General features: G+C 45.6%; 1 protein-coding gene across 2 annotated transcripts in view; it reads right to left on the reverse strand.

The window, feature by feature from the left end:
- Positions 1-923: 923 nt before the first annotated feature.
- SCAMP4 (secretory carrier membrane protein 4) overlaps positions 924-13,986 on the reverse strand; it is an 86,502-nt gene continuing 73,439 nt past the window's right edge. For both annotated transcript variants that reach the window (XM_072601518.1, XM_072601517.1), the window contains exons 6-7: positions 7,665-7,782; positions 924-3,720 (exon numbers count right to left, since the gene is read on the reverse strand). In XM_072601518.1, the coding sequence (XP_072457619.1) occupies positions 3,544-3,720; positions 7,665-7,782 (295 nt within the window). In that variant the 3' untranslated portion in view covers positions 924-3,543. The remainder of the gene's footprint in view (positions 3,721-7,664; positions 7,783-13,986) is intronic.

The following is a 13,986-nucleotide window of genomic DNA, read 5'->3' on the forward strand; positions in this document are numbered from 1 at the left end:
TACTCAGTCTGTTTGACAGGAGAGCTAGCCACGCTTCTCACCAAGGCCCGGATATTTTCCTCTTTAGGAGCTTAAGAGAAAATAGAAACTCAAAGCTCTTGTGTCAAAGACCAGCTTTTGTGGTTTGCCTGACAGGGCTCCCCCATCTCCTGGGCTTAGGATGGCTCCACCTAATTGTCAGGACTGGCACATGGGGCTGGGTTTTTTTTTTGATGTGGGAGGTTCAGCACACCACTGGACTCTAGGTGGGCATGAAGACAACGGTGGTGAAGATGGCGGCAGCAGGTTATGCTCATCTACTTTTTCTTTCAGATTTTAGAGAAATGAAGAAAAGTAAATTGGACTTCGTAGTCCAGGTTCACCAGTTATTCCCAACCACATGAAAAGTTATTTTGTAAACATAAAGAACATTCAGGGGCAACCGGGAGGGACCTTGCGGGGCATTTTAATCTCTGCTTTAGCATTGCCAACTGGTTGTCTCTTCACTGTGAAACCCTTCAATGATGGGGAGCTCATTACCACAAAAGGAGGTCCAATTCTCTTAGTTTTTCTTGCTCCGGAAGCAGCCTGGAGCAATGGAATAGGAGGGGGACCTTTTGGGATTCAGCTCTTCTAATAGCCAGTGTAACCTCATATAAAGCCTCTCCTCTGTAAAATGAGGGAGTTGAGCTAGTCACTTCTCAGGCCCCTTTCAGATCTGGCAATCTACACAATCTGGTTTTCTGCAACATCCCCTTCTGTTCCAAGTTCTATTGTCATGGGCCAAGCAGAGGAAAGCTAATGCCCTTCCCTATCTGGAGAGCTCTCCTGCACTGTTGTCTTTTGGTTAAACAGGACCAGTTCCTTTACTCTGACTTCTGCCTTCCTCTATTCATTTTTCTTTGAACAAATGCATGTGTAAAAAACAGTCAGCACAACTGTAGTGGACTCCATCCAGTCTGATGCAGAAAAAGGATTTATTTTAAGGATGATTTCGCATAACAAAAACCACCACAATATAACATGATGTAAAACAGTGGAGAGGAAACAAACCTGTTGGCTAACTCCAAAAACTATTTCCCCCTCACCCAAGGTTAATTCCATAGAAGTCTAATAGAAATATATATTAAAAAATAAGTACAAAAATAAGCCACGATGGTTTACACAGTGCGCCCTTCCAGTCAGTGTTCTGCAAATCACTTCGTGGCCTGGAGGCGTGTTTTTGAAAGGTCAGCAGTTCAGCGCTCTGGGCTTAGAAGCTGCTGCTGGCAGTTGGGTTCCTCCTGTCCTATGGCAGGCAATGAGAGGCCTTGTAGTCTGCCCCCCTTGGACAGAGGGGTGGCAGTCACCTGGAACGTTCGTTCTGTGCACATAGCAAAAAGGAAAGGGAGGGCAGGGAGAACGGACAGACAGCAGCCTCTGTGTTTACAAAGGAGTGAAGTGGAAAAGCAGTCATCAATTTTTAGCAATGGAGAGGAAATAAAGATGACTGACTACTCTGGAGGAGCCCTGGACATTTCAGGAACAAAAATCTCAGGGAGACTCTTGTCGTGCTAGAAAGTTAAAAACCTTTGGTTTCTGGCCTGCGAATAAAGGTGTTCCACAGATCCGAGTGGCTATCAATTTCAATTGTGTAAATGTTTACAAAATCCTTTAGGAAAATGTGAGTGCTGACCAAAAGGAGAGGGACAAAACGTGTCACCTAAAATCTTAAAAGTTTTTTCTAGTTCTTTCTTAAGGCACGCAGACTTGTAGAAATTCTTTTCTCAGTGTGTGAGAGCTGTGAAGTGCCCTTGGAGAGGCTGCAGGTGATCATGGGGAACCGAACCACCCACCAGGGAGCGCAGCCATCAGGGCAGGCTCACACCAGGCTACACCCCAACAACCATCTCTGAGGCCTGAGGAGAAGCCCCCGGCCTCTGTAGTTCCTTCCATTCATGGCTCTTCCCCAAGAAGACAGCTGGAGAGTGTTGTCATGAATGTAAGAAAATCTTATTTCTAGAAAACCAGTCTGGGCTTCTCACTTGGGTTTGAGAGATCCTATCAAATCGTTTCTGGGGATCCTAGGGGCAGAAGGCCAGGCCTGTGATCAAAGAGATCCCCAAACCTGAGTCAGTAACTGGAAGGAAAAATCAAGGGGAGATGACAAGATGATGTTGTAAACCTCGGAACCCTTCAGCAGCCCCAAACAGATAACTGGTTAGGAGAAAGGGAACCGTAATGCAAATGTGTAGGTGAAAAAGGAAGACCCCCATACTTCCTGTAAAGGCCTCCAAGGGTGAGGAATCTTCTTCTTTTCTGACTTTAGTCTAGTATTTGTCAAGACACAGGCTGCAGATGTGCACCAACATGTGATATACCTATCCTGACTTCAGTAAAAGAACTGTTTTCCCTTTATCTTTTTATTTTTGCTCAAATGTAGAGAGGAAGACCCTCATATTCCCTTCAGAAGCCCAAGAAAATTCCTACCCACTCCACCAATTCACCCAAGGAAGAGATTTCAATTTTTCTGTCTTTGCAGAAGATTCCTGGTCCTGGCACACTGTTGCCCTGCAACCACACTCCGGCCAATTCAATACAAAAGCACCATGAGCTTCCTATGTCATTAGTCTAGGGGGAAGTTATAGAGGCGTCTATGAGATGATCTGGCAACTGGTTACAAGTAGCCCAGAAGAGAGATTCAGCCTGATCAAGGCTGACCAATGGCCCAAGACAAAGGGAAGGAACCAGCCTCTAGCAGTCACCTGAAAGGGCCCCCCTGCAATGGCACCTTCTCCCTGGAAAGCCTGCTGGGCACATTATTCACCTTGGAAGGCGGAGTATCAGTGGATGGTGGAATTTTAAATAATCTTTATGGTTTTTAATGTGGAGTAATTGTAAATGGGGCCATTCTGCCAACAGGGCTACATCTGGCTGACTCAGTCTTGCCTTAGGTAATCCCAGTTCTCACTTCCTTCCAAATAGAAAGTCATTCTACAGTTCCTGGGGGATGGGGGTGAGGTGCTGCTGGGCCCCAGAGAGTATATCTGAACCTGACCCCGGCTCAGTTCTCAGGGTAAGAAAGGGGGAGTCCAAGGCGAGGGGCCCCAACTCCTAGAGAAGACTCCTTCAGCGTCTGGGGTTTCTGATGGGTTTAACAGAAGAGGAAGGTGAAAGGGCATTACACAGTGGGCCTCAGGGCAAGGACAGCAAGAGCAGAACCTGAAGCAAATTAGTAATGAGCCTTTCTAGGGGGAGCCAGTTGTCACTGCTGTAAACTGGCTGTAGAAGACTCCCTGGCCAGTCCCAGCAAAGGGCCTGAAGTGAGATGGACGAATACTGGCAGCCAGGCACAGATAAATGTTACGTGCCAAATTCTAAAGGATGCTGCATAGGAAACCTCACTGCTGGGGAAGCTTGGTCTCTTCCACAAAAAAGTAAAATAAGCTTTCCCCCGCTTTCCATCCCCCACTGGATCATGGGGTGGGGAGAACAAATGCAAACAAACTTTCAAATCAAAATAAGCAAAAGGAAGGTGCTGGCCATGGCTGAGCACCGGGCAGGGCAGGAGCCGCTGGGCTTGGTCTAAGGCCAGGGGCTCCCGGAGGGGTAGCTGGGCACGGTGGGGTACTCGGGCAGGCTGTTGCCTGAGAAGTTGCTGAACTGTGCTTCCCTGGTGGGTGGGTTCCTCCAGTTGCCGGTAGTCCATTCATCCTGGGCTTTCTGAAAGCTTCCCCCAGCACCACGGTAAAACCTGTGCACCTGGAAGAAAGAGGGGACATGAGAAGGGATTCAGCAGTGAGAAACTCCTAGTTTTGGAGTCTGTTTGGTGCTGGCCAATGTACTCAGTGGTGTCAAGTTCATGGAGATTATCATTATTAATTTATGTCAGAAAAAAGGAGCTATAACAACACAGACCTGGTAAGTGCTTATTGTATATAGAGCCCTGTGCTTGGTGTGGTGTGGTGTGGTGTGTGTGTGTCTGCATGCGTGCGTGCGTGCGTGAGGAGGCTGAGTCCTGAGAGGAACAGCAAGGAGCCAGTCTGGCTCAGCTGAAGAAGAAGGCAAGGGAATCATGTATCAGGCTACAAAGGTAAACAGGGGTAGTTGTAAAGGGCTTTAAAAACTGGAGGGTTTTCCTAGAGGCAATAGGAACTATGGAATGTTATGGAGTAGGGGAGTAACATGGTCAGCATCTATATACTTCAGGAAAATCACTTTAGCAATAGTATAGCAGGTAGATTGGAAAAAGGCGGGATTGGGAGCTAGGAAACCAATTAGGAGACCACTGTTACAGTCCTGGTGAGAGGTGATGATGGGTGCGGGGGGCGCCATAGGAGTAGGGAGAAGTAGACAGGATCAAAGATGTTCTGGATGTAGCAATGGTAAGATGAGGAAAGGGAGATGAGGAGCTGAGGACAACATAGAGGTGGGTGGTGCCCAACAGAAATAGGGAAATCTGAATAAGGGTTGATAACATTCTGTTTTGGACATGACAAGTCTGAGAAGCTTCTAGGATGTCCAGTTTAGAATGTCCAATGGGCAGTAGGTGATATGGGGATATGGCCTGGGAGAGAGACCAGAGCCAGGCACATAGATCTGGGGGTCAACTACGTAGAGACAATTAAACCCATGGGAGTGGATGAGATCATGGAGAGAAGACAGAGAGAAAAGGAAAGGCTTAGAGAGAACCTAGTCAATCCTGTGACTTTCTTGTGTACTATCACATTGGGCTTACAGAAAAACTGTACCAATGGGCAATGGAAATGTACCTGTTTCTCCAAACTTCTGGAAACAATGAATACTGTAATTCTGATTTATGTGTGTGAGGTAGTATCAGCATCATGTAACTTGCCTTTCTTAAATTTTTTAATGAGGTAGTTTAAGTCAACATTTACATATATATACACATATTTACATACATACACATGTATGTAATTTATTGACTATCCTTATTTCCTCTTTTTTCAGTCAGTTGCTCATATCCTTTGACAATTTGCCTGCTGGAGACCAATAACACATCTTCTCTCCCTGAAGGTGGAAGAAACAACAGAAGCTATCTACTGAGGGCAACCAAGGCCGAGCTGCTGGCCGAGTTCCAGACAGCAGGATATTGGGAGACAGGAACCACGATGAGAACCTGCTGGGCCTGTTCTGATGCTCCTCCTCACACTCCAACAAAGAGGTCAATGAAAGTAAAGGGGGGATCCCTGGGCCTCAGATTCTACAGGTTGAACAAACAGATGAGATCTCCCAAGGAGGAAGTTCTGATGATGCAACACAAATAACTGCTAGTGAAGAAAAAAAGGGGGGTTGTCCAGAGAGGCTGGTAGGGAACTGATCCAGAAATTTGAGTGTTTATTTAAAAAGAGATATACAGAAAAATGGAAGGAAATGCAGCTGACCAAAGAACATAATGGCCCTGAATGTCAGTGCTAAAGGCTGGGATGATCAGAGCTAGAACACTGAAGGCCACTAGCTTTTTTTAGAAGCTGGATTAGAACAAAGAAGGGTTAGGACTGATGATAAGAAGGGAGGAAAGAAGACAGAATTACTCAACTCCTTTTCTGCTTCTGTTTTTCCCTAACAAGGAGAATTATCTTCAGGACCAAAAGAGAACTGAAACCCAAGATAAGTGAGGAGAAAGTCACTGAGGAGAGCTAGTTACCAGACCCAAATAAACCATATTCCAGAGCAAGGGAGCCAAAAGTGAGTCTACAGAAAGTCTGGCATGAGACTCAACGTAGTCACGTCATCTCAAGAGTGCTCAGAGATGAAACTGCCAGAAGAACAACGAACAGAAGTAAAATGGAGAAAATCCATCCGAGTTTCTTGGACAATATAATTTTATCATTGGTGACAGAGAAACTGCCACAGCTAGACCCTGAAACCTCAGGGCCCTCTCAAAAGCAAAAGTCAACTCAGGGAGAAGATGTCAAAAGAAGGGGCAAAGAAATCTCAAATTATAGTAATGCCTAAAAAGACGAGTGACTTTCACTGTTTAACCCATACACCTTTTTCATCTTTGGACCCTCTTTAAAAGAAGTTTCCATAGAAATTGAGGGCATCCTTGGAGAGAAGCAATTTAAGCAGGTCAGACAGGCTGGCTGGGCAAGCACCTGGGCTGTACAGGTCCCCTTTCCAGTCACTGCAGGGCAACAAGGACCTGGTGTCTGTGGCTTACAAAACAAAACTCTTAAGCCCTGGGCTAAGCAGCTTAAAGACACCACTTTGGAGTCAACAGGGGTCTTCCATGCAAGGGCTAGGCCCAGACAGGCATCCCTGCTAAGTGCAGCCACAGGAAGAATTCTGTCCAATGACCCGAGTCACCGAGTCACTTCCAACAGGGAAGTAGGGATTTCTCACAGCCCTAGAAGATGCTTGTGCGGGGCCCAAAGGAAGACAGTGAGAGCCACCTGACACACCTGCTGGTGGCCAGTTTGACCCATGATGTCCTCTAACACCTTAGGTCTTCCTTGATGGGAACATGGTTATACAAAAAAGACTGACTGACCTAGCAATCTACAGAAGGATGAAAAATGCCAACTGTGCAGACTCTAACAGCCCGGACAGCCTGTCCATAGAGCACTACATGAGCTCAGGCACCTGGAGGAGGTGCTGCCCGTGGACAATGATATGGACACAAAGGAGAAGGAGGAGTCTGTGGGACTGTCTATGGGAAACTTGGCGCTTTTAAAAAAGCTATGCTGCTTTCATCTTTTTCACAGAAACATTCCCTTGGAAATGCTTTGTGGCTGCAAATCTTGGAACAACACAATTTCCAAGGAATTCAAGTTGCAAGTGACCCAAAGGTCAATGAAGATATGTGTTGTGGATCAATTGGGGAATGGCTGAGAAGCTGTGGCATTATGATTGTTGATGGAATACCACTGTGTTATAAGAAAATACGAGGGAGTGGTTTCAGAAAAACCTAGGAAAACTTAAATGAACTGATGCAAAGTGAAGTAAGCAGAACCAGATCACTGTACACAGTAACAGCTATCCTGAAATGACGATGAAATGTGAAAGGCTTAGCAACTGTGATCAGTACAATTCCAGGGACTCATGACGACAAATGCCATCTACTTCAGAGAGACCTGATGAACTCGAGCGCTCGCTGAAGTGTAGCTTTTTCACTTTCTTTCTTCTTGTTCTATTCATTTTCTGACAACATGGTCAGCATGGAGATGCTCTGCATGATCCCATACGTATGACTGACATTGCATTGCTTGCTTTCTCAATGGGGGGAGAGGGAGAGAATTTGGAACTCCACATTTAAAAAAATGTTAAAAATAAATAATACATTTAAAAAATTTAAAAAAGGTACATGGTAAGCACAAGGAAGCTGCACTGAGGTGCTGTGGATAGAAGGCTTCATTTAGAGACAGGAAGACCTGGGTTCAGATTCTGCCCAAGATACTGATAAGCTGCACAACCTTGAGCCCAAACGTGATATGATGAGTTGCTCCTGGAGAACACTGAGGAAATGTGTGATCACCACAGCAAGTAGGGCAGTTCTGTGGGGGGGGGCCTCTCCTGCTCCCCCTGCCCCGGGAAGGCCTCCTGCAGTGAGGCAAGGCCGCTGTGGTAGAAACATGGAAGAACGTGAACAACTCTTCACAGGTAAGAAAGTTCCCAAGGGTTCGTGCTGTGCATTATTCTAGTGGGGCATGATAGCCACAGGGACCCCCCTCCCCAAGACTTACCCTCACGAGGACCACAAACATCATGGCTGCCGAGAGGGTGAACATGATGGCAGGGAAAAGCATGAACACAGCAGCCGCAGCATTGGTCTGGAAGAAGAAGATTGCTGACCACCAGCCACTGTGAGGAGGAACAAGAGACAATGACGTGAGTGCCAAGAGTGGGGGACTTCAGGCTGCTCACTGTGCATGTGACACACCAGGCCTTGTGTGGTCAGCGTGAACAAAGGGAAAGGAATGGGGAAGGAGCCAGCAAGAGGATTAGCCGGATGGTTTGCCACCTTCCTCTCACCTGGCCACATCTCCAGTATTGTCAAATCTGGGCTTCAGCGGGTGGAGCACAAAAGGGTGAGGGGACAACTTAGTGAAACAACACTTACTGACAAATACCAAGTTGGAACAATAGAAGATCTACCTCCCAGCCTTTCGAACAACAGGATAAGGATTATTTATAACACACCCTACCTCCCCACCACAGAAAGGCCCCAGAAAAAACAGGTATGGAGAGAGTGAACATTGGACTGGGAAGAATTCCTGGAAGTCACCTTGTTCTATATGAAAGGAAACTGAGGCCTCTAGCCAGAGCCAAATGACTTGGCTAAGTCATTTCCTCTTAGTTTATTATCTGTAGAACCTGAGAGATAGATTATATGGATCTTGAAAGTCTGTTCCATTCCTGAATTTAGTATTTCAGGGAGAACAAAGGGGTTCTATAAAGAGACACATAGGGCAATATAGGAAGTAAGGAACCAAGCATTCAAGAGCCTACTATATGTCAGAGCATATATGCTAAGCACTTTCCAAAGATTTGATTCTTATAACAGCGTTCGTTATAAGGTAGGTGCTGCTATCACCACCACTTTACAGTTGGGGAAACTGAGGCAAACAGTGGTTAAGTGATTTGCCCAGGGTCACATAGACAGTAAATGTCTGAGGGTGGATTTGAACTTAGGTATTCTGACCCAATATTCTACCTACTGCACCACCTGTCTCCTGGATGGTATTTGTCTGATAGCTGCACCATAGGCTTGAATGAGGCAGCAGAGTCAAAAAACCTGTTTATAAGAACAAAATTCATTTCTAACTGATAAACAGTTTAAAAAAAACCTTGAACACAGAGTTTTCCATGGAAAAAAATCCAAGCCACAGAAAGCCACATGAATAAATGTTACAAATAACTATTGGCAACCGGCAGTTCTGGGAAGGTAGGTTGCACGGTGGACAGAGCAAGGGGGCCACAGTCAGAAAAACCTGAGTTCAAACCCAAGTCCTGGACTAGATCCTGGACATGTCACTCAACCTCTGTATGTCTCAATTTCCTCACTTGTAAAATGGGGGTAATAATAGTGTCTACCTCCAGGGTTACCGTGAGGACCATATGAAGTATTTGTAAAGCACTAGGACGATGCCAGGAGTGCAGTAGGTGCTAAAGAAATGTTAGGTATTATTATTTCAGACTCTGGTCCTGAAATCACTAAACCGTGCGTATCTTTGGACACAGCCACATACTATTTCTAGACCGACATACAATCCCAAAGAGGTCAAAGAAAGAGGAAAAGGATCCCTGTATACAAAAATATTGATTGTGGCTCTTTTTGTGGTGGGGAGAACTGGGAATTTCCCCATCTTTTCTACGTGAATGTAAACAGGATGCTATTTTGGGCTGTAAGAAAACGATGAAAGGGGATGGTTTCAAAGAAACCTGAGAAGACTTATGGGAACTGATGCAGGGTGAAATGTGCAGAACCAAGAGAATAATGTATACAGTGATGATACTTTACAGACAAACAACTTTGAAAACCACAAGAACTCTGATCGATGCTGTAACAATCAACCAGGATTCCAGAATGGATGATGAAGCTGGCTGCCCTCCTTCTGACATGGAGGAGATGGATATTTTATGGGATGTGACCAACAGGGGAATATGGTTTGAGTATACATACTGTTACAAGGGTTTTTTCCTTCTTTCCAGTAGGGGAGGGGAAGTTGAGAAGATGAGAAAATAGACTTAAAATTAAAATTTAAAAGTCAGGAACCCTAGTCTTGAATCACTGTGAATATGACCCAAAGCAATCCACCTAATCTCTCTGGGGTTGGGCTCTAATGTAATGCTACCTGCCTCACTAGACTTATGTGAAGAAAGCCCTTTGTTTTAGAATTTTTTTATTCTTAACATCAATCCCCGCCTCCCCTGCACTTCCATATATATAATAGAACAGATAAAGAGGGTGCATGAAATAAGGGATCTGTTATAGACAGCTTGCTTCTCCTTTTAAATATATAATAAATTCAATGTGTAACTTTTGCAGCTGAAATATGTACTTTTAAACTGTGAAGTACTCTAAAAAACTGAGTAACAGTGCAAGAATGAAAAGAAGAAAGGGCTGGGGGTCAGTCATTCCTGCTGACTGGGCCTCCATCGCTAGGCCCAGGCCTCTGTTTGTGGCCTTACTGCTGTAGAAGCTTCCAGCTGGTCAGACCTAGAACTATGGCTACCGGCAGAGGCAGAGGCTGGTAGACTGAGTTCAGGAGTTCTGAGTCACAGGAGGGCTACAGCTGATCTGGTGTCCTCACTAAGTCCAGCACCAATGTGGAGAGCACCTGGGAGCAGGAGGCCATCAGGCTGCCTAAGGAGGGGCAAACTGGCTTAAGTTTGAAACAAAGCAGGTCAAAGCTTCCATGCCTATCAAATCATGGGATGAGGTCTTGAAGACAGGAAGACTCAGTCTCCAAATAGGAGCCTCTGGCTAAAGGCCAGTGACTGGCTGATGTTGGCCAGTTGGTTTCAATTCCACCCACAGTCCACCCCATCTATAGTGCCAGCAATAACAGGAACTACTGATTCATCTTCATTTGAAAATTTTACATTTGGCAAAAGCTTTGGGTTCCCACTCAGTAAAAGCTACCTGTTAAGTGAATCCCATAAATGAGCAGCTGGTCTCTTGAGTTCTAATAAGATAGATTTCATTTATTACCTTAATTCAGGCTTAAAAGATGACTTCATTCAGAACTCTCTGAATAGATGTGCAATAAAGCCCAAGTGAATCAACTGCAAACTGTCATTTAAATGAATAATGACGGCCCCGTTTTAATCAGGGTTTGTGCAGACACTGTTCTCAGAGCTGGCTGCTTCCACTACCATGGGAGAACAGACGAGTCTGACCCACCAGCACTTCTTATCAACAGGAGATAGGCTGTGTTAGCTTGTTTGGTAGTCTGACTTCATTCTCCCCTCTTAGAGACTCAAGTTTAGTTAGTTAGTTTGTTTTTTCAACCTAAGGTACTGTGCACAAAACCTCTCCACTCGTCCACTGCTGAAAGGCAGATATAGAAAAAGAAACCTGTTAGCAGTGGTGGAATCGCAGCACACTCTGTCCACAGTCACCTCCAACTCAACCAAGGCAATGTCTTCACTGAAAAACAAGCTCTCCCTTCTTATTTCCTTAATCTTGGCATCAATTAGTGTGTTTGCAGCCTCAAGGTCTTACCTGACTCCCCTTCCTTGGTCTTATAGTCCCAAACCTGGTGACTCTTCCTTTTGCTCCAAGAGGCCCTCCACATCTCCCACCTGAAGTACTCCCACCTGAAGAGGCTCCTAAGTGGTGTCCCTGTTACCAGCAGCTCCCTTCCTCACTGATCCTGCACATAGTTCCCAGATCAACCTTTTTAAAAGGTTTTGATCTCATCACTCTTGGTTCAGAAACATTCCAGGGTCCCCATTACTTCAATGAGATGTGATTCCATCAGCACTGGTACTCTCTCCACTTTCCCATCATCCAGGTATGCTGCAGTGGCCAAAGCTCTGGGGAGTGGGTGAGGGTGTGAAGGCTTTCTGAATCTGCTGAGGTGGGTCCTTTGTGGACAAATATTCACCTCCAGTTCTACCCTTCTTGGGTTGGTTCAGCCTTTGAAAGCCATGATGGAGGGTGCTCCATCATGGACAGTGTCATTCAGTTAAACTGCCTTTAAAAGAATGCTATTCGCAGGAAGGTCTTCTCATCACCTTGCTCATTCCTGCCTATCTGCCTTTGTCACACTGTTTGTTCCCAGCCACCCCTGACCACCTGGAGCACCTTCCTCTAGTCTCTCTACCTTTCCCAATTCTATCCATCCCTTTGCCAATGCAAAATGTGCCTTGGAATCAGGAGGCTACATCTAGTGGGGACATCTTGGACAAGACAGTCACCAATCACTTTCTGGGACCCGATGTCCTCATTGTTACAAGTGGCATCTCCATGCTATGCCACCTACTCTCCAGCCTACATTCACATTTAGAATCAAAGGTTCCACCTCTGGGACCCTGGACTTGTGACGAGTGACTACTTCCTGGCCACTGAATGACTCACTGACAGGCAGCTCCTATCTCTGAGTACAGTAATCAGGTCAAATCTTTCATTCCAGGTAAGGCCCTTAGGACTCCAATCTCCTTTTCCCCTGACTTCTCTGACCAACCTCCAAAAGTACTGTTTACTAGAGTGGAAACTGAGGGCAGAACTGTCTTGTTTGCTTGGGTTTGTATCCTCAATATTTTTCTTCAGCTTACTCATTCCTTCTTGGGCACATTCACACTCTAAAAGCTGGGACCTAGGATAGTGTCTTTCTTCCTTATAGAAGGAACTCAATACAATATTTGTGGAATAAAATGGAAGGCCTCCTGTACAGAAAACAGCCCTGGGGACATGTTTTCTTTTCCCTAACTAGGATGTAAGTGTCTTAAAAGCAAGAACTAGGCTCTAAAAAAGTGCAATTTAACAGGATAAATGTAAAGCTTTAAACTTGGGTTCAGAATATCCCTGCTTCTGTACACAATGGGAAGAATGGCCAGACAAAGATCCAGGGACTGTGGTGAATTGTACACCCAAGCTCAGTGCTCTGAAGCAGCAATCTGAGGTTGCATTCAGAGGCTGGGGAAATGGAGGAGTGAAGGCGCAGCCAGCGCTGGAAAGACACAGGGGGCTGTGCCATCAGGAGGGAGCTAGAAAATGGAAGGACAGGAAAGGAAAAAGCTGAGTACCGAAGGAGTGGGCATCCCAGAGGCATGGGACATCCCTACTGGTATCTGCCTTAGTAAGACTGTGTCTTACTAAGGGTTCTGGGTTTAATTCCAGTGTATTAGGAAGAGCAACAGTAAACTAAAGTGGGTCCAGGCAGACAACCAGAGACCTTGTCATACGAGATGGGCTGAAGGAATGGGAGATGGTGAATCTGGAAAAGATTCATGTGTGTATGTGAGGGTGGAGGGAATCAGGGTAGGGGCAGCTGTTTCTGGACAGTTGGGAAAGTTGTTTTGAGGAAGAAAGATTGGACTTGGCCTCAGTGAGCAGAACAGGAACAATGAAAAAGACAAGACTTCCTTTCAATACAAGGGAAAATTTCCAGAGAGAGCTGTCCCAAAGCAGAACATGTTCTCCATCAACTGGAAGACTTCAAGAAAAGGCTGGAGATGCCCCTGCCCCTGCCCAGGGAAAGGGGGGATTCTTGTTCAGGTACATTTTGAAGTAAAAGACTTGGTGAGGCCCCTTTCTCTGGGTTTCTCGTTCATTTACCTCATTCTCACTGAAAAGCCTGAGCAGTGCCTTGTACACAGTATGTCTACTGAGTGAACAAAGCAAAGTGCCATAATATTCCCAACGGCAGAGAACAAGGTCAGAGGAAACAGTAACTTGAGGTGCCTCTCTTGGACGTGGTCCACTTCCTAACCAGCAGCCTATTCTTACATCTAAAATCCTATTTCTCTCACAGTCTAAGGAAGAGGTCAAATAATAAATATGACCTGGGTTTTTTTCTCATAGCTATGAGAGTGCAGTGGAGCAGAAAGAGGGAGTCTTGGGTTTTAGTCCAGCTTCTGACATAGATTCTCTGCAGTCAGCTGGTCAATGATCATTGAATTTAATGTGCTACATTAGGCCCTGTCTTAAATGTCAGGAATACAGAGAAGAGCAAAGACAAAGACGGTCCCTGCTTTTTAGCTTACATTCTAGTGTGGGAGGATAGCACATAAACAGGAGCAGAGAAGTGAGGGAGGGGAGGATGGAGACAGGGATGTGGTAGTGAAGCCCAAAGTGGAAGCCCTGGGGAAGAAGATCACGGGTGTAAGGAAAGTACCAGAGCCTCTAGCTGAGGTGCAGTGTTAAAATCTGGGCAGTCAGGGCACAATCTCCACATTTAACACTGCTTGTAACTTTTTTTTTGAGACTCTAAAAAAAAAAACCCTATCTTGTCTAGTCCAGAAGAGCAGAGCTCAACATCCCTGGCTGATAAGTATGGAGATAGTTTACTCCTTCTGCACTCCTTAGGCAATCTGGTGGTTCCCCACTCCCAGAGG

This window comes from Notamacropus eugenii, chromosome 4 (genome assembly GCF_028372415.1).
Source record: "Notamacropus eugenii isolate mMacEug1 chromosome 4, mMacEug1.pri_v2, whole genome shotgun sequence".
NCBI lineage: Eukaryota > Metazoa > Chordata > Mammalia > Diprotodontia > Macropodidae > Notamacropus > Notamacropus eugenii.